The sequence below is a fragment of the Prionailurus bengalensis genome, chromosome E3 (assembly GCF_016509475.1).
Source record: "Prionailurus bengalensis isolate Pbe53 chromosome E3, Fcat_Pben_1.1_paternal_pri, whole genome shotgun sequence".
Classification (NCBI taxonomy): Eukaryota; Metazoa; Chordata; class Mammalia; order Carnivora; family Felidae; genus Prionailurus; species Prionailurus bengalensis.
Genome location: NC_057357.1, coordinates 11620374 through 11644000, shown reverse-complemented (window position 1 = coordinate 11644000; position 23627 = coordinate 11620374). Strand labels below are relative to the sequence as shown.

Genomic DNA, 23627 nt, shown 5'->3' with positions numbered 1-23627 from the left:
TCTGAGGTGAGATCGAGAGTCAGATGTTAAACCACTGAGCCACCCAGGTGCCCTGAAAGGACAGGTGTTTTTGTTTTTTTTTTAACAGCATCTGCTAGGAAGCATATCTTTGATAGACACTTACAGAAAGAAAGTCTCAGCAAATTTGAGACACTTGTCTTTTTGCAAAATAAATGTGTATTAGTGGGGCACCTGGGTGACTCTGCTGGTTCCCGGGCTCTGATCACAGCTCAGGTCTTGATCTCAGGGTTGAGTTCTGCCCCGTGCTGAGCTCTGTGCTGGGAGTGGAGCCTACTTAGAAGGACAGACAGACAGAAAGAAAACGTGTACTAGAACATATAAACTGCGAGACAGTAATTACCTGTGGGGAAGAGAAGGGAACAAGAACAGTGCCTTCGGTTGTGTCTCTGTAGTATTTCTTAAAACTGTGAAATAAATATGGCACACTAGGTTACATCTGAGCGATGGGTAGGTAAATGGTTTCTGTTTTCTCCTTTTGACACAAAAATACACGTAAAGCGTAACTAAGAAGCAATAACACTACTGTAATACTGGGCTGTTTGCTGGAGCGCCGCCACCAACGGATGAAAGGCTCAAGATTGGTTGGCGATGGCACTGACCCTACCAAAAGGTCGGGACACGCCGTTACAGTTCCTGACAAATACCTCGATGGCTTCAAGACAGAGTCTCGGGTCCGTCGAGTTGCAACCTGACCGCTTTAAAGCCACAAGCTACAGGCGTGCAAAATACCATATTAAACAACTGCATGAAAGGAGGCCCACGTCTGGGGGCGGTGTGCAGGGGTGAGGCGGGACACGTGCCAGCCACTCATCAAAGGCTGGGGACCGAGGCGCACGCCTGGCCTTCTGCGGACCGCGGCTGAGCCTGCAAACAAACCCGGCGTGCAGCTCCCCTGGATTCCACAGCACCGGAAACGGCAACGCCCACTGGGGGCGCTGCGGACACACGAGTGGAGGCTGCCTTCCAGGAAGCCAAAAAAAAAAAAAAAACACAACGGGGGTGGGGGGGGGTGAAGAAAGAAAGAGAAAAAGGAGGGATAGTGGAGAGCCGGGCCCCGGCCGCCGCCCCCACGCCGCGCCCCGCCTCTTCGCCGCCAGGGCCGCCGCCGCTCCCCACGGCCGCTCCCCGGCGGTCCAGCCCTCAGACCCCTCTGCCGACCCGGCGCTGCCCGCCGCCGGGGACCTCAGGTGCGTACCCGGCCCCCGCCGCGGCCGCCATTAAAAGCGGGTGCTTCTCCTGGAACTTTCTACGCTCGCGGGGCTGGCCAGTGGGAAGACTGGGGCGGGGGAGGCAGGCCGGCCGTCCAGGCGCACGGCGGGAGGCGCCCCTGTCGCCGCCCCGGCGGCCCCAGAACCCCGTTCCCCGCGGGCCGGGCTCAGGAGTGGGGGTGGGGCAGGGAAACCCCGCCGCGGGGACAACGGTCGCGCGCACGGACGCGCAGCCCTGTCCTCTCTGATTGGCTGGGCGGGGGCGGCGGGGGCGGGCGTCCGCAGGCTCTGGGCTCTCTGGGCCCAGTGCGCGTGAGGTCACGCTCGGCCTGGCGTACGTGGGGCTCTCCCGCTGCGTGCGGACGTGCTTGATTGGGTAGGTGAGGGGCGGGGCCGCGGCTGTTGCCTGGTAACTGCCGGGGCGACACGGCGAAGGCGTGGGACTCCGCCCCCCGCGTCGCGCGTGGCGAAGGGTCCCCCGCGTGGGTTCTCGCGTGGATTGTGGCAGCGAGCGGACTGGGGCGCCCTGTCTGTTAGAAGAGGAGCCACCGACCCCGTGCTGCGGTCCGTCTCGGTGATGGCTTAGAGTTCAAGGGCGGAAGGGCATTCTCCGCCGGTCAGACCCAAGCTTAGCTGTTTTAGTAACGGCTTTATTGAGATCGGTCGTCAAGTGCGCCTTTTATAGTGTATGATCCATGGTTTTGGGTCCACTCAGAGAGCCGTGCAGTCACCACTGTCGTATCTCAGCACTTTTCCGTCGCCCAAAAAGAAGCCCCCTTCCCCTTCCCAGCCCCCTGCAACCGCCAGTGTCCTGTCTACCTAGGTGGTTCTGCCTGTTCTGGACGTTTCCCGGTAGATGGGATCATCCTTAGGAGTCTGTGTCTTTAACTTCTTTTTTAAGGCTGAGTAGTGATCCATTGTATAGTAAAGATATGCCATGTTTCCCCCTCCCCGCTAATGGATATTTGGGTTGTTGCTACTTCTTGGCTGCAGTGAGTAATGCTGTACGATGGACATTCGTGCACATGTTTTTGTGAGGACCTGTTTTTTACTCTTCGGTATATAGCAAGGAGTGGAATTGCTGAGCCCAAATTTGCCTTTCGAGGGGAAAAGTTTTCATGTTTTGGTGGCCTGCTGGTAATGGTTTGTGTGACTGGCACAGGGGGCCTTCGGTACCCACAGGACTCGGTGTCAGGCTGCAACAGGTGTTAACCTGCAGTGCTGATGTGGACTGGTTCTCAGTTCTACCTGCCTGCCTGCCGGTGACTTCCTGAAGTGGGCTGCCTGAGCTCTGGGTCTTTACCAGGACCTTTACCCGGAATGCCTGGACATTCTCTTCCTCACTCTCAAGCTGCCCAACTTGGAAATCATGCTGGCGTGCCTTCATCATCTTATCCCTTTCGGTTACTCTGTTTCCATATGCCCTGGACCATTTCAGGGGTGGTCTGGCTTTCATTTAGCCTTTATTACCTGTTATTCCGCCCGGTCTATGGAGGTCTGTCTCACTCAAGAGCAGTGGAGGTGGAATTTATTCACCTTTCTTTCTTGGTGCCCTTCCTGTGAGCAGTGTATGCCGGGTGCTCAAAATGTGTTTGTAAGTTTTTTTTTTTTTTTAATTTTTTTTTTTCAACGTTTATTTATTTTTCGGACAGAGAGAGACAGAGCATGAACGGGGGAGGGGCAGAGAGAGAGGGAGTCACAGAATCGGAAACAGGCTCCAGGCTCTGAGCCATCAGCCCAGAGCCTGACGCGGGGCTCGAACTCACGGACCGCGAGATCGTGACCTGGCTGAAGTCGGACGCTTAACCGACTGCGCCACCCAGGCGCCCCTAAGTTTTTATTAGTTAATTTTGGCTAAGCTAAAGTTCTTGACTAGTTGTTAATATTTAAACTTGACTAATCTTATTCTGTGACCTTGAAAATACGTATTATTTCTTGTTCTCTTCCATATTCCTTGCTAATTGCAGAATAGAATACCTTGTTGTCTTGAAATTTATTGATATTTATTTATTTTAAATTTTTTTAATCTTTATTTTTGAGAGAGACTGCCCAAGCGGGGGAGGGGCAAAGAGGGAGGGAGACACAGAATCCAAAGCAGGCTCCAGGCTCCCAGCTGTCAGCACAGAGCCTGACGCGGGGCTCACACTCATGAACTGCGAGTTCATGACATGAGCCAAAGTCGGAAGCTCGACCGACTGAGCCACCCAGGCGCCCCTATTTATGTATTTTTTAATTTAATGTTTCTTTCATTTTTGAAAGGAAGAGAGCGCACCAGTGGGGGGCGCAGAGAGAGAGGGGGACAGAGGATCCAAGGCAGGCCCTGCACTGACAGTAGAGAGCCTGATGTGGGGCTCAAACTCACAAACCCCATGCGGGGCTCCAGTCCATGAACCGTGAGATCATGACCTGAGCTGATGTCAGAAATGTAATGGACTGAGCCACCCAGGTGCCCTTGTTGTTATTTTTTTTAATGTTTATTTATTTGTTTTGAGAGAGAGAGAGAGAAATCCTGAGCATGAGCCAGGGAGGGGCAGAGAAAGAGGGAGAGAGAGAATCACAAGCAGGCTCCATGCTGCCAGCACAAAGCCTGATACGGGGCTCAGTCTCACGAATTCTGAGATAATGGCCTGAGCCAAAATCAGGAGTCGGACACTCAACTGACTCAGCCACTCCGGCACCCCTGTTGTTACTTTCTTTTAAGTTTTTATCTGGCTTTATTGAGATATTATCGGCATGTAACATTGTGTTAGTTTTAGATGTACAGTGTAGCGATTTGCTATATGTATTTATTGCAATATGATCACAACTAGTTTAAGCAACATCACCTCATGTAAGTTACAAATTTTGTTTTTTAATGTTTATTTATTTTTAGAGAGAGAGAGAGAGCACAGACAAGGGGCAGAGAGGGGCAGAGAGAAAATCCCAAGCAGGCTCCGCACCGTCAGCACAGAGCCGGACAAGGGGCTCGATCTCATGAACCATGAGATCATGACCTGAGGTGAGGTCAAGAATTGGATGCTTTACCGACTGAACCACCAGGCATCCCACGCATTGTTGTTTTCTTGTAATGAGAACTTCTAACATTCATCCTCTTAGCAACTTTCAAACATACAGTACAGTGTTGTTAACTCTAGTTGCCACCCTGTGCGTTATAGCCCCGGGACTTCCTATTTTATGACTGGAAGTTGGTACCTTTAACCCCCTCCATACATTTGTGTTGAATGTTGAATAGGTCCTCTTGAGTTTATAGTTCCCATTTACTGTGGCCCGAACTTTGGAGAAGGTGACAACTCAGGAACTTAATTAAAATCAAGGTCTCCAAGGGGCGCCCAGATGGCTCGGTGGGTTGAGTGTCCCGACTTGGGCTCAGGTCACGATCTCACAGTTTGCGCATTCGAGTCCCGCATTGGGCTCTGTGCTGACAGCTCGGAGCCTGGAGCCCGCTTTGGATTCTGTGTCTCCCTCTCTGCCCCTCCCCTGCTCACGCTCTCTCTCGCTCTCAAAAATAAATAAACAACAAAAAAAATGTTTTTTAATAATAAAGGCCTCAGAGACCTGAAAATTTCACCTTGGGAAAGGAAAACCCAGAAACAGTCTGAAAAATAAACTGGGCCACTATTTCAAGATGTGAGGGGTTTGCTAAATGGAGCAGATGACATTCTAAATGATGAACAGTATAGGTGATAGAAGTGAATGCTAGATCAGGGATGGGCAAACTTCTGTGAAAGGCCAGATAATAAGTATTTTCGGTCTCTGTCACATGCATGCAACCCTGTCTTTGCAGGAAAGCAGCTACAGCTGAGATGGAAACATCTGTGTTTCAGTAAAACTTTATTTACAAAAAGACGTGGCAGTCTGTATTTGACCCACAGGCTGCAGATTGGTGACTCCTGTTCTAGATGTTTGCTTTTCATTAGCAAAATATTGCATTGAACAGGAGAGACCCACAGCCCTCAAGGATTGCTGGGAAAATATGTGATATTTGAGGGTTTTGTTTTGTTTTGTTTTGTTTACATCTCCAGTCTTAGAAAAAAATTGGGGCCCCTGGCTGGCTCAGTCAGAAGAGCCAGTGACTCACTCGATCTCGAGGTCAGGAGTTCGAGCCCCACATTGGGTATAGATTGCTCAAATAAATATACTTTTTAAAACCCAATAAATACAAGAGCAAAAGGTTAAGCACTGTGTAAAATCTCTGATCTAAAGGAACATTGCTTATTCTTTAGATTTGAATAGAAAAGAATTAATCACCAGGTAAGCTTTGGGAGATTTTACTCTGTGGTACAAGCTCTCACCGTTAAGGAATTTTAGCTTTGTTAGAATGAAACATGGGGACCCCTGGGTGGCTCAGTCAGTTGAGCGTCCAGCTCTGGATTTTGGCTCAGGTCATGGTCTCATGGTTCGTGAATTCAAGCCCTGCATCAGGCTCTGTACTGACAGCCTGGAGCCTGCTTGGTATTTTTTTTCTCTCTCTCTCTCTCTCTCTCTCTCTCTCTCTCTCTCTCTCTCTCAAAATAATAAACTTTTAAAAAAAGGGGGGGGGCAGAATGCAGTGATTTTTTTTCCTGGAAAATGTTCTCAGGGTGGGAGACCCCAGATCAGCTCCTAATCGTGTTTCATTACATTGTTTTAAGTCATCGCTACACTCAGCACAGGGCTTAAACTCACGACCCCAGGATCAAGAGTCACATGCTCCAGCGACTCAGCCAGGCAGGCGCCCCCGGCTTTCATGATTTCTGATGCTCCATTACTGGATGGGGGGTTCTAAGTCACAAAATTGAAAAGACAAGGTTCCTGCCTGCATTCGTTGCTAGGTGAAGGATGCAACAAAACGATAATTATGCAACACTCGCTTTTTTGTCATTGCGGGTAGCGCAGTCGATACCAAGTGATCATATCCTTTTCAGTTCCACCTCGCTTGATTTTGCCTGTCATTTATTCTCTTGTAAAAACCAGAGTTTTGACATCACAGTCCTCTTAGGGATTACTGTGGTGTAATTAGCAGAAATGATACCTGTACCACGGGCACTAACAGATGTCAATCAAGCAACTCACTCTTGGGTTTTTCCGGAAGGCTTTGCTAGAACCGTCTCCATGCAAAACATCGTGCAAAAGAATAGATAACCACGGGGCTTGCTTCAGCAGCGCGTAGGCTAAAGTTGGAACAACACGGAGAATAGTAGCACGGCCCCTGCACGTGGATGGCACACAAAATTAAATAGATACAGTGGTGTCCATACCTGCACTTAACTTAGGACCTGAGTTCAGCCATGGTCGAACTGCAACAGTGAAAAGAGGAAAATCACTATTTAAATATTTTAGGCACCTTCTGTCATTCAGTGGCATTCAGTGTCTGTTCAGTCAGTGGAGGAACATCCGACTTAGGAGCACGCAGGACACAGGAGCCTGGAATATTCCAGTCCCTTAAAGGGTCTCAGTTCTCAGGGGCGTCTCAACAGGAGCATCTCAAAGCACCATATGGGATTCCAGTGTTTTAAAATGTGTTTTTTGGGGCACCTGGGGTGGCTCTGTCGGTTAAGCGTTTGGCTCTTGGTTTCGGCTCAGGTCATGATCTCGTGGTTCGTGGGTTTGAGCCCCACATCGGGGCCTGTGCTGACAGTGTGGAGCCTGTTGGGCTCTCGTTCTGTCTCTCTCTCTCTCTCTCTCAAAAATAAGTAAATATATTTTTTAATGTGTTTTTTTCCGGTCACCTGGCTGGCCTGGTCGGTGGGACGTGTGTGACTCTTGATTTCAGGGTTGTGAGTTCAAGCCCCAAGTTTGGTGTGGAGATTGATTAAAAATAAAATCTCTAAAAAAATGTGTGTTTTTCATACATCGTGGCCCCTAAACTAGTTCACTGGATGATTAATGGAAGAAACCACGTCAACACTGCAGGGAAAACTGGCTGGCGGGACTCCATGAAGGGTTACGATCAGAGACATGGTCACAGTGAATGTAGTATTCCTGCCATCAACATATGAGTCATCGAACAGTGGCATTTCGTGTTCCAGTAGCTGCTTGGTGACCAGCCAAATAGGTGATAAGATTTTAGAGAGATGGAAAGTATTAAAATTACGGCTGAAAGACATGAACTCTGAAGACACGGCCATTGATGGCAAAACTCGGAAAGAAAAGGGAACCCTCCCCCGACCCAAGAAGAATGGCCTTCTGATACGCAGCTCAAAGTCACTCTGAGTGGTTGACATGTTTCAGGACCACTGACTTGAAAAAATGTGCGTCGTGTTGGCGAAGTTGCATCGGGTGATAAAGAGCTAGAAGTCAGCTCCCCAAACAATTAACTCATAGAAGGAAAATGTTCCCTCTGGGACAGATAATTTATTGCTTCCTAAGATAATTTTGACCATGGGTGAATTTGCCTTTAGACGTACCTACTTCCATTATAAGATGGGACTCTGTTGTAGGAAAAGTTTGGTTTTTTTTTTTTTTTTTTAATGTTTATTTATTTATTTATTTATTTTGAGAGAGAGAGCACATTCGGGAGCAGGAGAGGGGCAGAGAGAGGGAGAGAGAATCCCAAGCAGGCTCCTTGCCATCAGTGCAGAGCCCAACGTGAGGCTCTACCTCATGAACCGTGAGATCATGACCTGAGCTGAAATCAAGAGTCAGATGCTTAACTGCCTGACCCCCGCCCCCACCCCCCTACAGCTTTTTGTTTTGTTTTGTTTTTTTAGCTGACAACACTCTGTCAGATGGGATACAGAGCACTTGGAATTCTCGTGTATTAGCAATAGGAACACAAAATAGTACAGCCACTTTGGGAAACAGTTTAGCCCTTTCCTATGAAGCTTAAAAAGCCTACTTCTCTTGGGGCGCCTGGGTGGCTCAGCCAGTTAAGCATTTGACTTCAGCTCAGGTCGTGATCTCACAGTTCATGAGCTTGAACCCCGCATCCAGCTCTCCGCTGACAGCATGGAACCTGCCTTGGATCCTCCCTCTCCCTCTCTCTCTGCCTCTCCCCTGCATGTGTGTACATGCGCCCTGTCTCTCTCAAAAAGAAATTACAGATCTTACACTACAAAGAATGAGCTTTACATAAATTATACCTTAATTAAAAATTTTTTTAAATGACACGAACAGGTCTTTCTTCTTTAATAACCAAAGATGTGAAATGTAATCCTACTAAGGATCTAGTATACAGCGATTATAAATAATTTGAAAATAAAAACTTTCCTTTATTTAAAAGGAAACTGTGAGTGATCCATTTTTTTGACCATTTTTTTCCCTTGCTAAATAAAATCTGCAGACATAAACAATGTTTGAGTTCAGAGATGAGTGCCCCACTTTGATTGCTTTATGCTCTGCTTCATTGAGAGACCTCTGTACTTGGAGGCTATTTTAAGCACATGGAACACCATGTCCTTTTTCATTTTACAAACCACCCACACCTAAACAGTTTATAACTACAGACTTCTACTTGTTCTCAAAAATGGGTGTGATAACAAGAAGACAGTCAGAGGTTTTAGGATCATTATTTAAAAGCTTCGCGGGGCGCCTGGGTGGCGCAGTCGGTTAAGCGTCCGACTTCAGCCAGGTCACGATCTCGCGGCCCGTGAGTTCGAGCCCCGCATCGGGCTCTGGGCTGATGGCTCAGAGCCTGGAGCCTGTTTCCGATTCTGTGTCTCCCTCTCTCTCTGCCCCTCCCCCGTTCATGCTCTGTCTCTCTCTGTCCCAAAAATAAATAAATGTTGAAAAAAAAAATTTTAAATAAAAGCTTCAAATTGGGGGTGCCTGGGTGGCTCAGTCGGTTGACTTGGGCTCAGGTCATGATCTCACGGTTCGTGAGTTCAAGCCCTGTGTCAGGCACTGTGCTGACACCTCAGAGCCTGGAGCCTCCTTCGGATTCTGTGTCTCGTTCTCTCTCTCTGCCCCTCCCCTGCTGTGCTCTCTCTTTCTCAAAAATAAATAAAAACATTTAAAAAAATACAAAAAAAAAATATAAGCCTCAAGTTGAAGTGTGTATATTTCCTCAGTCGCTCGTGGCCAGGTCATGCCTGGTATGAAGTCACATTCTATTTCATAATAGGGAGACTGATTTATAAAAAGTTTTAACCAAAAACATTTGTATTCTAATGGTTCTGCTAGTCTATGGTCTGTCTCAGGAAGAACATAAATCTAATTAAGGCATCCTCAAGTGTCTTCAGAGAATTTATTTATTATTATTTTCTTAATGTTTATTTTTGAGAGAAAGAGACAGAGCATGAGCAAGGGAGGGGCAGAGAGAGAGAGGGAGACACAGAATCCGAAGCAGGCTCCAGGCTCTGAGCTGTCAGCACAGAACCCGACGCGGGGCTCGAACTCACAAACTGCGAGATCGTGACCTGAACCAAAGTTGGACGCTTAACCAACTGAGCCACACAGGCACCCCTATTTTAATTTATTTTATTTTATTTTATTTTATTTTATTTTATTTTATTTTATTTTATATTTTATTTTATTTTATTTTTTTATTCCATTCTATTCTATTCTATTCTATTTTATTTTATTTTATTTTATTTTATTTTATTTTATTTTATTTTATTTTTAGTGTATTTAGTTTGAGATAGAGAGCACAGGTGGGAAGAGGGGCAGAGAGCGAGGAGAGAAAGAATCCCAAGCAGGCTTTATGCTGTCAGCATGGAGCCTGAAGCGGGGCTCGATCTTACAAACCATGAGAGCGTGACCAGAGCCAAAATCAAGAGTTGGACTCTTCACCGACTCAGCCCCCCAGGCGCCCCGGTTTCTTCACCCATAAAGGGAGGTTGGAGCTAGGTCATCTGTGAGAACCGTCCCAGCTCTAGGTGCGTACTTAGAGGTCACTGTGGATTTCTACCACTCACTGTCTTGCTACTTCTCTTGGACAGGGATCATGGCCCAGGTGGCGGTGTCTGCCCTGCCCATGGAGAACGAGGAGGCCTCAGAGAGCAGGATGGTGGTGACGTTCCTCGTGTCCGCTCTGGAGTCCATGGTGAGGCGGTCTGCGGTTCTGTACAATGTCCCCTAGTTGGACCACTGTCGAAATCCTAGAGCTGGGCCACACTCTGACGCTCGGCCGCAGTTCTATACCCTGTCTGTGTAACCGTACCCCTCTGTGTAGAGGTCACGGGCTTGGCAGGTGATTTTAAAGCCGCTTCTTACATGGTGCAAGTAATTCTGTCAATGTGAACTTTCCGGATCTGAAAATTTAATGAAGGCACCTCTCTTCCCTTGTTTGAGAATGTTTCTGCTCTAAATTCAAAAGCAAACCAATAGGCTATTTCTGCACGTCTATTTAGGTCCGATGTGCAAAATGTACCTCGTGGGTAAAAACATGGTGAGAAACGTGTATAACCTCAAAGTGTCTGATTGCAAGATACTTACCGATTAGAAAGGGAAAATCAGCACCTTAATAAAAGTGGAGAAACCTGAGAAACACCCCCTTTAATCAAGTGATCAGAGTGGACATCAGCAGTAATGGGACAGACGGACATCCCATGCCTCCCGACGTGACGCTCCAGGCGGGGGCTTCCCCATTTCTGTGCCATTCCTGCCCAAAACGCATGCCGAATCTAATGGGGAAACACCAGGCAAGCCAAATTGAGGGACATTCTACAAAATGACCGGGCTGGACTTTTAGTAAACGTCAATGTCACGAAAGACAAAGACTGGAGAACCATTTCAGATCGAAGGACAACTGAAGAGCCAGGACGTCATGTAGAAACTGTGACCCTGGGCTGGATCCTTGACCGGAAAAAAATAAATAGATTTATTCTTTTTCTATAAAGAACACTACGTTTTAAAAAATTTTTTAATGTTTATTTTTGAGAGACAGAGACAGAGAATGAGTAGGGGAGGGGCAGAGAGACAGGGAGACACAGAATCCAGAGCAGGCTCCAGGCTCTGAGCTGTCAGCACAGAGCCGGACATGGGGCTCGAACTCACGAACTGTGAGATCATGACCTGAGCCAATGTCAGACGCTTAACAGACTGAGCCACCCAAGTGCCCCTCTATAAGGAACGTTATTGGGTCTGGGCCCCTGGCTGGCTCAGTCTCAGGAGTATGCGACTCTTGATCTGGAGGTCGCAAGTTCAAGCCCCACATTGGGTGCAGAGATTACCTAAAAGTAAATAAACCTTTAGAGAAAGGATATTACGGGGTCAGCTGGCAAAATACCAAACACACACGAAGCTCCCTCTCATGCACACGTACATGTGCACACACACACGCGCTCACACCCCTAGAACCATCATATTTGAACTAGAAAACCAAATGTAAAGAGAAATTTTGAAAGTAACCCAAAGTAAACTGAATAATGGCCCCCAAGATGTCTGTGTCCTCACCCCCAGTGCCTGTGAATGTTCTTACTTGGCAAAAGGAACCTTACAGATGCGATTAAGTTAAGGATCTTGAGATAGGGACATTATCTTAGGTTATCTGAGGGTAGATAGATAAAACTTTTAAAAAAAAAAACTTGGAATAAATTTTAAAAGAAAGCGTCAGTATCTGTTTGAAGAACAAACTAGAAATGTTTTACTCAAGAACTGACCATCTTCCTTCCCTTGACAAATGTTCATAAAGTGCCTTCCACGTCTGGGCCCTTTTTAGGCACTGGGGCCACAAGCTTTTTGAAAAGACCGAGAAGGTCCTCCTCAGACGATCCCATGTCCTATTTGGGGAGACAGATGATAAACAAATTCCATGTGGATGTTTATATTGGTAAAGATAACAAATAACAAAAACAGAGGGTCAGGAAACACTTGGAGCGAGAACAAGTGGTTATGGCGGGGTGATCTGGGGGAGATTCTGTGGGCAGTTGCCTTTTATGCAAAGACGTGGATGAAGTGAAGAAGTAGGCCAGGCCAGTATCCAGCGGCAGAGTGCTCGGTGAGAACAGCTTGTGCAAAGGCCCCGAGGTGGAAACAGGTGTGGTATTTTGGAGGAGCATCAAGAAGTCCAGTAACGCTGCAGCAGGGGGGAGGAAAGGAGAGGTGGCCAGAGGTAAGATTAACAAGGCACCAGGTGGCCAGATCATGTAGAGCTCTGGGCTTCTCTCCTCAGTGCTCTGGGAAGCCACTGGAATGTTCTGAGTGAAGGAATCGTTTTGGGGGAGTGGTTCCAACGGGAGTGGACTAGGCTGGAAATGGTGGAGGTGGGGAGAAGTGATGGCTCCAGAAGGGTCTGTGGAGTTGACAGGACTTAGCGATGGGTTGGATGTGAGCCGTGAGGTTTTCTTGGGGAAAAAAAAAAATCAAGAGTATTTTTCATATGGTGATAAGGTATAGAAAGATCACAAAATTTACTGGTTTCACCACTTTTAAGCGCACAGTTCAAGGGCATGAAATGCAACCGCATTGATGTGCTGCTGTGGTCACTGTCCCTCTCCAGAGTTTTCCGTCTTCCTCAATCGAAACTCTGTCCTCATTAAACAAAATTACTCCCCACCCATCCTTCCCCTAACCCTATGGAAATCAAGGAGAGTTGTGTTGTCGTTGTTGTTGTTGTTGTTGTTGTTAAGATTTTATTTTTAAGGGGCGCCTGGGTGGCTCAGTTGGATGAACCTCTGACTCTTGATTTCGGCTCACGTCATGATCTCACGGTTCATGAGTTTGAACTCCACCTTGGGCTCTGTGCTGACAGTGTGGAGCCTGCTTGGGCTCCTTGTCTCTCTGTCCCTCCCATGTGTGCTCTCTCTCTCTCTCTCTCTCTCTCTCTCTCTCTCAAAATAAGTAAAATAAACTTTAAAAAAATTATTTTAAAAGATTTTATTCTTGGGGCGCCTGGGTGGCTCAGTCGGTTAAGCGTCTGACTTCAGCTCAGGTCACAATCTTGCAGTCCGTGAGTTCGAGCCCCGCATCGGGCTCTGGGCTGATGGCTCAGAGCCTGGAGCCTGCTTCCGATTCTGTGTCTCCCTCTCTCTCTGCCCCTCCCCCGTTCATGCTCTGTCTCTCTCTGTCTCAAAAATAAATAAACATTAAAAAAATTAAAAAAAAAAAAGATTTTATTTTTAGGCAATCTCTACCGCCAATGTGAGGCTCGAACTCACAACTCTGAGATCCAAGAGTCACATGCTCCACCAACTGAGCCAGTCAGGTGCCCCTGATTTTTTATATAATACACTTTTATTTAGGAATACTTCGTTTTTATTTTTATTTTGAGAGAGAGCGTGCACGCGCAAGCAGGGATAAGGGGCAGAGGGAGAGAGAATCCCAAGTAGGCTCAGACCAGAGCCCGACGCGGGGCTTAATCTCACGACCCTGGGAAATGACCTAAGCCGAACTCAAAAGTCAGACGCTCAACCGACTGAGCCACCCAGGTACCCCTGTTTAGAAATACTTTAAAGATGTACGGAAAAGTTGCAGAGTGAGAGATCTCCCACGTGCCCCTCACCTATCACTTACCTAACTACGGCACATTTGTCCAGATTGATAGATCAGTATTGGTACGTCACTACTAGCCAGCTCCATACTTTCCTCGATTTTCATCAGCATTGTTTTGTTTTGTTTTTTTTAACATGTTGTTGTTTATTAATTTTTTTTAACATTTATTTATTTTTTGGGAGACAGAGAGGGATAGAGTGTGAGTGGGAATGGGACAGAGAGAGGGGGAGACGCAGAATCCAAAGCAGGCTCCAGGCTCCGAGCTGTCAGCACAGAGCCCGATGTGGGGCTCGAACTCACAAACTGCGAGATCAGGACCTGAGCCGAAGTCAGATGCTTAACCGACTGAGTCCCCCAGGCGCCCCAAGATTTTACTATTTTTTTAAAAAATTTTTTTTTCAACGTTTATTTATTTTTGGGACAGAGAGAGACAGAGCTTGAACGGGGGAGGGGCAGAGAGAGAGGGAGACACAGAATCGGAAACAGGCTCCAGGCTCCGAGCCATCAGCCCAGAGCCTGATGCGGGGCTCGAACTCCCGGACCGCGAGATCGTGACCTGGCTGAAGTCGGACGCTTAACCGACTGCGCCACCCAGGCGCCCCAAGATTTTACTATTTTTAAGCAATCTCTATACCCAGTTTGGGGCTCAAACTCACAACCTTGAGATCAAGACTCACACGCGCGTCCTTTCTCTGTCCAAGGTCCACTGGTGGCACCACATTCCTTCCGGTCATCAGGTCTCCTTAGGCGACTCTCATCTGTGACAGCTTCCCAGTCTTCCCTTGTGTTCCATGACCTTGACAGTTTAGAAGAGGACTGGTCAGGCCTTATATCGAGTCTCTGTCAATCTGGGTTTCTCTGAGGTTTCACCTCCTGTTTGGACGGGGTTTTGGAAAGAAGACCACAGAGGTGAGATCCACCCCCCAACCCCATCACATCGTATCGGGGCGCACGACATCACCGTGACCCGTCGCTGGTGGGGCTCACCTCGGTCTCTTGGTCAAGGCTGTGTGATGGTTAACTTTATGTGTCGACCTGACCGGGCCACGGAATGCCCATTATTTCTGGGGGTGTCCGTGAGGGTGTTTCAGGAAGAGATTAGCACTTGAATTGCCGGGCAGAGCAAAGCAGGTGGCCCTCCCCACCATGGGTGGGCGTCACCCAGCCCGTGGAGAGCCCGAATAGAACAGAAACTCAGAGGAATGGTCCAGTCCCCTCTCTGTCCGACTGCTCAAGTGGGGACATCCATCTTCTGCCCTTGCCCTTCTGGCTCTCGGGCCTTTGGACTCAGAGTTGAATCTATACCGTCAGCTCTTGGGCTCTCAGAACTTAGAACTGCCCCTCTTGCATCTGCAGCTTGTGGACGGCCCGTCATGGGACTTCTCGGCCTCCGTAATCACATGAGCCAATTCCTTATAAGGACCCGCACATTAGCGAAAGAGAGAGACAGAAAGAGAGATCGATTATCTCCTATTAGGTCTCTCGAGAGAATCCTAACACAAGTAGCGTCTGCTGTGTTTCTTCATCATACAGTCACTGTATTTCCCCCTCCATGTCTGGTTCTTGGGAAGCAGGTCACAAAGTCCAGCCCACGACTGATGATCCTCATAATGGGAAGGTGTCATGGCCTCTGTCACGGTGCTGGTGGGAGTATGAGCCCGGCTGAAATGTTACCTGTAATATGTTTGAAGAAGCTGACAAGAACTGGGGGGCGCTGGGGTGGCTCAGTCGGTTGGGCCTCTGACTTCTGCTCAGGTCATGATCCCAAGGTCGTGGAATCGAGCCCTACATCAGGCTCGGCATTGAGTGTGGAGCCCACTTGGAATTCTCTCTCTCTTTCCCTCTCTCTCTCTCTCTCTCTCTCTGTCTGCCCCTCCCCCCCCCCCACACAGACTCTATGTGTAAATGAGTGACTCTAGGGGCGCCTGGGTGGCTCAGTCGGTTAAGCATCCCACTTCTATTCAGGTCATGATCTCGCGGCCCGTGAGTTCGAGCCCCGCGTCGGGCTCTGTGCTGACAGCTCAGAGCCTGGAGCCTGTTTCAGATTCTGTGTCTCCCTCTCTCTCTGCCCCTCCTCTGCTTACCCTCTGTCTTTCAAAAATAAATATTAAAAAAAAATTTGGGGGGGCGCCTAGGTGGCTGAGTCAGTTAAGCATCTGACTTCAGCTCAGGTCGTGATCTCACGGTTTGTGAGTTTGAGCCCCGCGTCAAGCTCTGTGCTGACAGCTCAGAGCCTGGAACCTGCTTCGGATTCTGTGTCTCCCCCTCTCTCTGCCCCTCCCCTGCTCGTGCTCTGTCTCTCTCTGTCTCTCAATAATATATAAACATTTTAAAAAATTGTTTTTTAATGAACAACTCTACTGCATACCAGGTTCTCTATTTCAGATAGATTAAATGCCGAATGTCAGGTTCATTCGACACAAACATAGAGAGATTTGCCATGAAGCTAACAGAGCTTAAACTTCCTGCCCTCCTCTTGCAGTGGCCCCTCCCGTGGCTGTGGGAGAGCCCCAGCAATATGTGCATGTATGCATTTGCACAGATTTTTAGGTGAGATATTTTCTTTTTTTTTTTTTAATTTTTTTTTTAACATTTATTTATTTTCGAGACAGAGAGAGACAGAGCGTGAACGGGGGAGGGTCAGAGAGAGGGAGACACAGAATCGGAAACAGGCTCCAGGCTCTGAGCTGTCAGCACAGAGCCCGACGTGGGGCTCGAACTCACGGGCCGCGAGATCATGACCTGAGCCGAAGTCGGTCGCTTAACCGACTGAGCCACCCAGGTGCCCCTCTAGGTAAGATATTTTAACCACAACAGCTAAAACCACATCACTGTCTCCTGCTCTCACTTCTTGCTGCCACAACCCCTGTATCCGTTTCCCGTTGCTGCTGTCATTAAGTCCCACAAACGTAGTGCCTTTATTTTTTTTTTTTAATTTTTTTTTTCAACGTTTATTTATTTTTGGGACAGAGAGAGACAGAGCATGAACGGGGGAGGGGCAGAGAGAGAGGGAGACACAGAATCGGAAGCAGGCTCCAGGCTCCGAGCCATCAGCCCAGAGCCTGACACGGGGCTTGAACTCACCGTCCGCAAGATCGTGACCTGGCTGAAGTCGGACGCTTAACCGACTGCGCCACCCAGGCGCCCCATGTAGTGCCTTTAAACAACATGCGCTTACTTCGGGGCGCCTGGGTGGCTCAGTCGGTTGAGCGTCTGACTTCGGCCCAGGTCACGATCTCGCAGTGTGAGTTCGAGCCCCGCGTCCGGCTCTGTGCTGACAGCTCGGAGCCTGGAGCCTGCTTAGGATTCTGTGACTCCCTCTCTCTCTGCCCCTAACCCACTGGCATTCTGTCTCTGTCTCTCTCAAAACTAAATAAACATTTTAAAAGAATTTAAAAAACAACAACAACATACACTTACTGTAAGACAGTTCTAGAGGTCCGGAGGCAGGAAACGGGGTTTTATGGGGCTCGGATCAAAGGATCACTGGGCCTCCATTCCTCCTGGAGGCTTCCAAGGAGAACACGTGGCTTGCCTTTTCCAACTTTTGAAGGCTGCCTGCATTTCTTGACTCATGCTCCCTTCCAGCAAGGGTCCACTCTGCCCTCTGCTTCCCTTGTCACCTCTTCTTCTTCCTCCTGCCTCTGGCCCTTATCAAGAACGTGGTGACTGCATTCGGTCCACCTGCATAGTCCAAGATAACCTTCCCCAAAACAATCACATCTGCAAAGTCCCTGTTGCCACAGGAGGGAATATGTTCACAGGCTCTGGGGATTAGGATATGGACATTTTTGGGGGGACGTTATAGTGCCTCCCAGGATCCCCTGTGGCAGGGGATACTGGAGTGGACACAGGCACCTTCGGGGTCTCAAAAGGGGAAGCTCAGTTGCATATACGTTTGGTTTTAGTTTAGCTTTTTAGGTGACTTGCTGTCATTTCTGTGTCGAGGTGAGCTATTGCTAGGGACCCCAGCATGGGAACGGTTTCCAGGAATATTCTTACAATCCAGTGCGTCCACTCACCCAATGATGGGACATCAAGGGTTATGTTACGACCTGAGGTCACCCTGTGGTGTGAATATGTGCTCAACCCCAGAAGGATGTGGGGAGCAGAGGAAAACGGGTCTTAAATGTGCAGAGCCAGAGGGGCCTGGGTGGCTCAGATGGTCGAACGTCTGACTCTTCATTTTGATTCAGGTCATGATTCCAGGGTCATGGGATCGAGCCACGCATCGGTCTCCGCACTGAGCGTGGAGCCTGATTAAGATTCTCTCCCTCCGCCCCTCTCCCCTGCTCATGCGTGTGCTCTCTCTCTCTCTCTTTCAAATGAATGGAAGAGTGAATGAGTGAGTGAATCAATGAATGAATGAATGAAGCCAGAAGCTAGTCCTGGAAAATCCTTCCAGTCGTTAAATGGGTAAATTGTAAATAGGGGACTTGTTTCTCACTGATGCCTTCTCAAAACAGAACTCCTCTCTGGTCAAGAACAGACTGTCCACTGTAGCATCTGCAGTCATAAATACACCACACGTTCTTTTAAATCTTTGGAAGGAATCGCACAAAGTAGAATTTTTCAGAATTCTTGTCTGTAGGGTATATAGCCTGTAGCACTGTGATGATAGCCGGCGTGTCTTACATAGGAATTTTCATGTTTTATGCATCCCTACCGTCAATAATAAAAATGCAATCAACCATGTTGGAGGAAATATTAAGTTATCTGTCTGTTCTCTCCATAGAAAATATTACAAAATTATTGTCACGGGAAGAGGCAATCAAAGAGTCTGTAGCCAAAAATGTAGGGGAAGAGGGCATGTTGGAAAGGCATGTCACTGGTAAAAATACTGCACCCAATTTCAACAAGCCACAAGCAATTCTCTGGCCCCAGTGTCCTGCAGTTCAACTCAGTTCTGACTCTTATCTCTGTGGAGAGAGTGTCAGATCCCACAGGTTAAGGGCTCAACCCTCCGAGGCCGCCCGTCACTTCAGACACTAACATCAAATCCAGGTTGCCAGCTGGGCTTCTGACCGATGGCTATAGATCGGAAGTTCCACAGCCCCCCACGTTGGGTTTGCTTGATGGGCTAGAGCAGCTCACAGAGCCCAGAAGCATTTTACTTACTGGATTACTGGCTGATTACAAAAGGATGCAACTTAGGAACAGCCAGAAACAAGAGATGCAGAGGGCAAGGTAGGGGGAAGGGTGCAAAGCTGCCGTGTCCTCGCCCAGCTAGCCACTCTCCCTAAGTCACCAAGTGTTTACCCACCCGGGAGCTCCGACTCTGTCCTTTCGGGTTTTTATGGAAGCTTCATAATATAGGCACAATTGATTACAACACTGGCCGCTAGAGATTGAAATTAACCCCTATCCCTCCTCTCCTTCCCAGAGGCCAGGGAAGCCACTCCTCCAATCACACGGTCGGTGCCCCATCAGGTGCCCACCTAGAGTTACCTCATCAACCTTGACCAAAGACACTTATTGCTGTCAGGAAATTCCAAGACTTTCAGGAGCTCTGTGCCAGAAACAGAATGGATGAAGACCAAATATGTATTGTTTAGGTGGCTAATAAAAATATGGCCTTCTCTGGGTTGTATGATGTTTATAGTATTTGCTTAGTGGATGCGTTTCATTTTTCTTTCCTGGGGGACTTTTCTTATTTAAAAAATTTTTTTTTACCTTTATTTATTTATTTTTTTTTGAGAGACAGAGAAAGAGCACCAGTGGGGAGGGGTAGAGAGAGACACACACACACACACACACAATCCAAAGCAGGCTCCAGGCTCTGAGCTGTCAGCACAGAGCCAGACACAGGACTTGAACCCACGAACCATGAGATCATGACCTGAACCAAAATCGGACACTTAACCGACTGAGCCACCCAGGCGCCCCTGTATTTTTTTTTTAATTGAGTAATCTCTATGCCTAACATGGGGCTCAAACTTACAACCCTGAGATCAAGAGTCTCATGCTTGAGGCACCTGGGCGGCTCAGTCAGTTGGGAGTCTAACTTGATTTTGGCTCAGGTCATGATCCCAGGGTCATGGAATCGAGCCTTGTGTTGGGCTCCGTGCTGTCAGTGCAGATCCTGCTTGGGATTCTCTCTCTCCGTCTCTCTCTGCCCCTCCTCTGCTTGCATTCTCTCTGTCTCTCAAAATAAACAAACATTAAAAAAAAAAAAGTTGATGGCTTCAAAAAGGAAAGTTAAAAGAGTCTCACGCTCTACCAACTGAGTCGGCCTGGCACTCCTATATTTTCTGCTTAAAGCAGACCTCTGAGGCTCCGCAAAATCTGGTATATAATACTTCATTCTTTGTTTCTATTTCAGTGTAAAGAATTGGCCAAGTCCAAGGCAGAAGTGGCCTGCATCGCAATGTATGAGACAGACGTGTTTGTCGTTGGAACCGAGAAAGGACGCGCTTTTGTCAACGCCAGGACGGATTTACAGAAGGATTTCGCAAAATACTGTGGGTGTTAACAGTTTTATCCTTTGTATTCATGACTCTTAAAATACTTGCAGGGAAGACTTATGTAATGTTTTCCTTTACAACAGTCTCAGCAGGGGCACCTTGGTGGCTGTTGGGTGGTTAGGCGTCTGACTTCGGCTCAGGTCACCATCTTACGGCTTGTGGGTTCGAGCCCCGCATTGGGCTCGACAGCTCGGAGCCTGGAGCCTGCTTCAGAATCTGTGTCTGCCTCTCTCTCTGCCTCTGCCCTGCTCGTGCTCTGTCTCTGTCTCTCTCTCTCTCTCTCTCTCAAAAATAAATATTAAAAAAACCTTTTTTAAGAATAGCCTACACGTTATCCTGAAAATGGTTCTGATACGTCTCTTGACTTGGCATACCAGCGAATATCTGCTTAACACTGATAGGTCCAAGAAACACGGTCAGTGTATTTCGTACTTTGTCCTCAGAGGCACCCTGGTTTTATAAAATCAGTTTGAGGAACATAGAGTAAATTGTCTTTGATTCCTAAAATAAACCCACATTAAAATAAATTCTTATTTTACTTGTTCCCAGAGGAAAGGGAATAAAAAAAACCCTGGGCTCGTCAGGTGGTCCCTTGAGTTAATAACCATTTTCTCTTTTTTCGCTATGGGACCTTCAGAGCCTTTTGTCTTTTCTTTAACGTTTGTTTATTTTTGAGAGAGAGAGAGACAGAGTGCAAAGCGGGAGGGATGGAGAGAGAGACACACACAGACTCGGAAGCAGGCTTCAGGCTCTGAGCTCTCACTACAGAGCCCCGTGTGGGGCTCGAACTCACGCACTGTGAGATCACGACCTGGGCTGCAGTCAGACGCTTGACTGACTGAGCCAACCAGGTGCCCCTTTAGAGCTTTTAATGTGTTACAAGCGTCCAGCAGCTCTAGTGAGTGGATGTGGGCACGTGCAACAGAAACTAGTCTAGGATGTTAAAACCTACACCTTGTATAGCAACGGTCTCTACCATGGTAAGTCATCCACCTAGCACCTTAGTATTTTCTGGAACCAAGAAAGGAAAAAAAAAAACCCACCAAAGTTATGAGAGGATGTAATGTCATTAGGACTGTGGAGAGAGACAGCGGATGAATATAGCTGTAGATGTTTCCAAGGGTCGTCAGAGGGAATGGGAACATGAATAAATATTTACATATGTCCAGATCATTGGTATGTATGTGAGGGAGAGAGGGATTGATTGATTCAGATTGGTTTCTAAGACCAAAATTATAGTCTCCACAATCAGGAAGATAGATTCAAATATGAAGCAATCTTTAAATGATACAGTAAGTGTATAATGGATGAACAGGAAGGGTGTCCTCAACTCATTAATGTCAGTTGCCAGATGGATGTCTAATCGTTGAGATTTAATTACAGACCTTTTTCAAGTTTCCCAGTTGCATACTCATTTTTCAGATATAGGGCTATTCATATTTTCTATTTCTTCGGTGCCCATTTCAGTAAACCTTATTTTCAACTTTATTATTTTTTTAAAAAATTTTTAATGTCTATTTATTTTTGAGAGGGAGAGACACAGAGTACAAGCGGGGGAGAGGCAGAGAGAGAGAGAGGGAGACACAGAATCCGAAGCAGGCTCCAGGCTCTGAGCTGTCAACACAGAGCCCGACGCGGAGCTCGAGCTCATGAACTGTAAGATCACGACCTAAGCCGAAGTCAGGTGCTTAATACACTGAGCCACCTAGACGCCCCTCAACTTTATTTTTAACTTGTTCATTTCATGTATGTTGTCGAATCTGTTGGGGAAAAAATGGTTTATAGTATTTGCTTTGTAATTTTAATGTCTGTGTTGATGTCTCTACTTTTGTGACGGTGAAGGTCCTCCTATGGTCACTTTCAGACCGTATAGCAAATAACATTTTTGTTATCATTTCCCTACTACTATTTCCTCTGTGTTGAATTATTTATAGTTCTTTATCAACAGATTCATTTCAGAGGTGACCACCATGTTATACTATCCTGTTCATCATAAATACCCTTTCTTGGGGCGTTTGGGTGGCTCGGTCAGTTGAACGTCCCAGCGTCAGCTCAGGTCATGATCTCACGGTCTGTGAGTTCGAGCCCCACGTCGGGCTCTGTGCTGACAGCTCAGAGCCTGGAGCCTGCTTCAGATTCTGTGTCTGCCTCTCTCTCTACCCCTCCCCCACTCATGCTCTGTCTCTCTCTCTCTCTCTCTCTCTCTCTTAAAAATAAATAAACATTAAAAATTTTTTTTAATGTTTATTAAAAAGTCTTGTTTTGGGGCGCCTGGGTGGCGCAGTTGGTTAAGCGTCCGACTTCAGCCAGGTCACGATCTCGCGGTCCGTGAGTTCGAGCCCCGCGTCAGGCTCTGGGCTGATGGCTCGGAGCCTGGAGCCTGTTTCCGATTCTGTGTCTCCCTCTCTCTCTGCCCCTCCCCCGTTCATGCTCTGTCTCTCTCTGTCCCCCAAAAAATAAATAAACGTTGGAAAAAAAAATTAAAAAAAAAAAATCTTGTTTTAGGGGCACCTGGCTGGCTTAGTCAGTAGGACATGTGAGTCTTGATCTTGGGGGTCATGTGTTTGAGTCCCATGTTGGGGGTAGTTTACTTATAAAAAAAGATCTTGTTTTATGTTTATCCATTTCCCCCTCTTTCCGGTATAATACCAGAAGCATAGACATTGAGGGAATGTTCAGAACAAGCGCTTGAAGACTGACTGTGCCTGTTGCTTGTTTACAGGCATTGCCGAAGGGGTGCGTGAGGCCAGATCCCCATGTCCTGCGAACGGGATGCAGATCGATTCAGGAGAAACAGAAATACTCAGAAAAGCAGTTGAGGACTATTTCTGCTTTTGTTACGGTAAAGTTCACGTCACCCATTAGGATCGGCATAGGTCACTAAGGAGCTGGAGTGTTACAGATCACTTTATTGGTGTGACTGTTTAGATGCCACTAACATTTAAAACTCTACATTCTCCTTAAGCCAAGAGCCAGGTCTTCAGGACCAGAGGGCGCCTTGCAGAAGACAGCTTGATCTCTGCTGGTCCACAGAAACCTCTGATTGATCAGCCTTCATTCTTCATTCTTTGCTTCCATTTGAGGGAGCCCCCACTGCAAGGCCAACGCAATTGTACCTGACCCTTGAACCATGCAGGGGTTGGGACACCCACCCCCACTGCAGTCGAAAATCCATATCTAATCTTTGACTCCCCCAAAACTCAGCTAATAATAGCCTACTGTTGACTGGAAGCCTTACTGGTAACAAAAATAGTCCATTATTACCTCTTTCGTATGTCGTACGTATTACACAGTGTATTTCTGCAATACAGTAAGCTAGAGGAAAGAGTTATTAAGAAAATTGTCAGGAAGAAGGGCATCTGGCTGGCTCAGTCGGTGGAGCGCGTGACTCTTGATCTGGGCGTTGTAAGTTCGAGCCCCACAACGGGCGTAGAGATTACTTGAAAAAACAAATTCTTAAAAAAAAAAAAGAAACAGAAAATCATAAGGAAGAGAAAATACATGTGTAGTATCATGATGTGTTTATTGAAAAAAGTCTATGTATACGTGGACTTGAGCAGCTCAAACTTGTGTTGTTCAAGCC

The 23627-nt window shown here is 47.3% G+C and overlaps 1 protein-coding gene and 1 non-coding gene across 9 annotated transcripts in view; both read left to right on the top strand.

Moving 5' to 3' along the window:
* Positions 1-673: 673 nt before the first annotated feature.
* The window catches only part of LOC122471367 (general transcription factor II-I repeat domain-containing protein 2B), a 51604-nt gene continuing 28650 nt past the window's right edge, over positions 674-23627 (top strand). For 2 of the 8 annotated variants that reach the window (XM_043559866.1, XM_043559865.1), the window contains exons 1-4: positions 676-1208; positions 10088-10191; positions 19903-20041; positions 22767-22886. In XM_043559866.1, the coding sequence (XP_043415801.1) occupies positions 10093-10191; positions 19903-20041; positions 22767-22886 (358 nt within the window). In that variant the 5' untranslated portion in view covers positions 676-1208; positions 10088-10092. Of the gene's footprint in view, positions 1209-10087; positions 10192-19902; positions 20042-22766; positions 22887-23627 lie in introns of all 8 variants that reach the window. The other 6 variants (XR_006294180.1, XM_043559867.1, XM_043559870.1 and 3 more) reach the window with 5 other exon arrangements.
* On the top strand, positions 6358-6463 carry LOC122472107. The gene has a single exon (XR_006294356.1). It is a non-coding gene; the product is annotated as a U6 spliceosomal RNA (small nuclear RNA).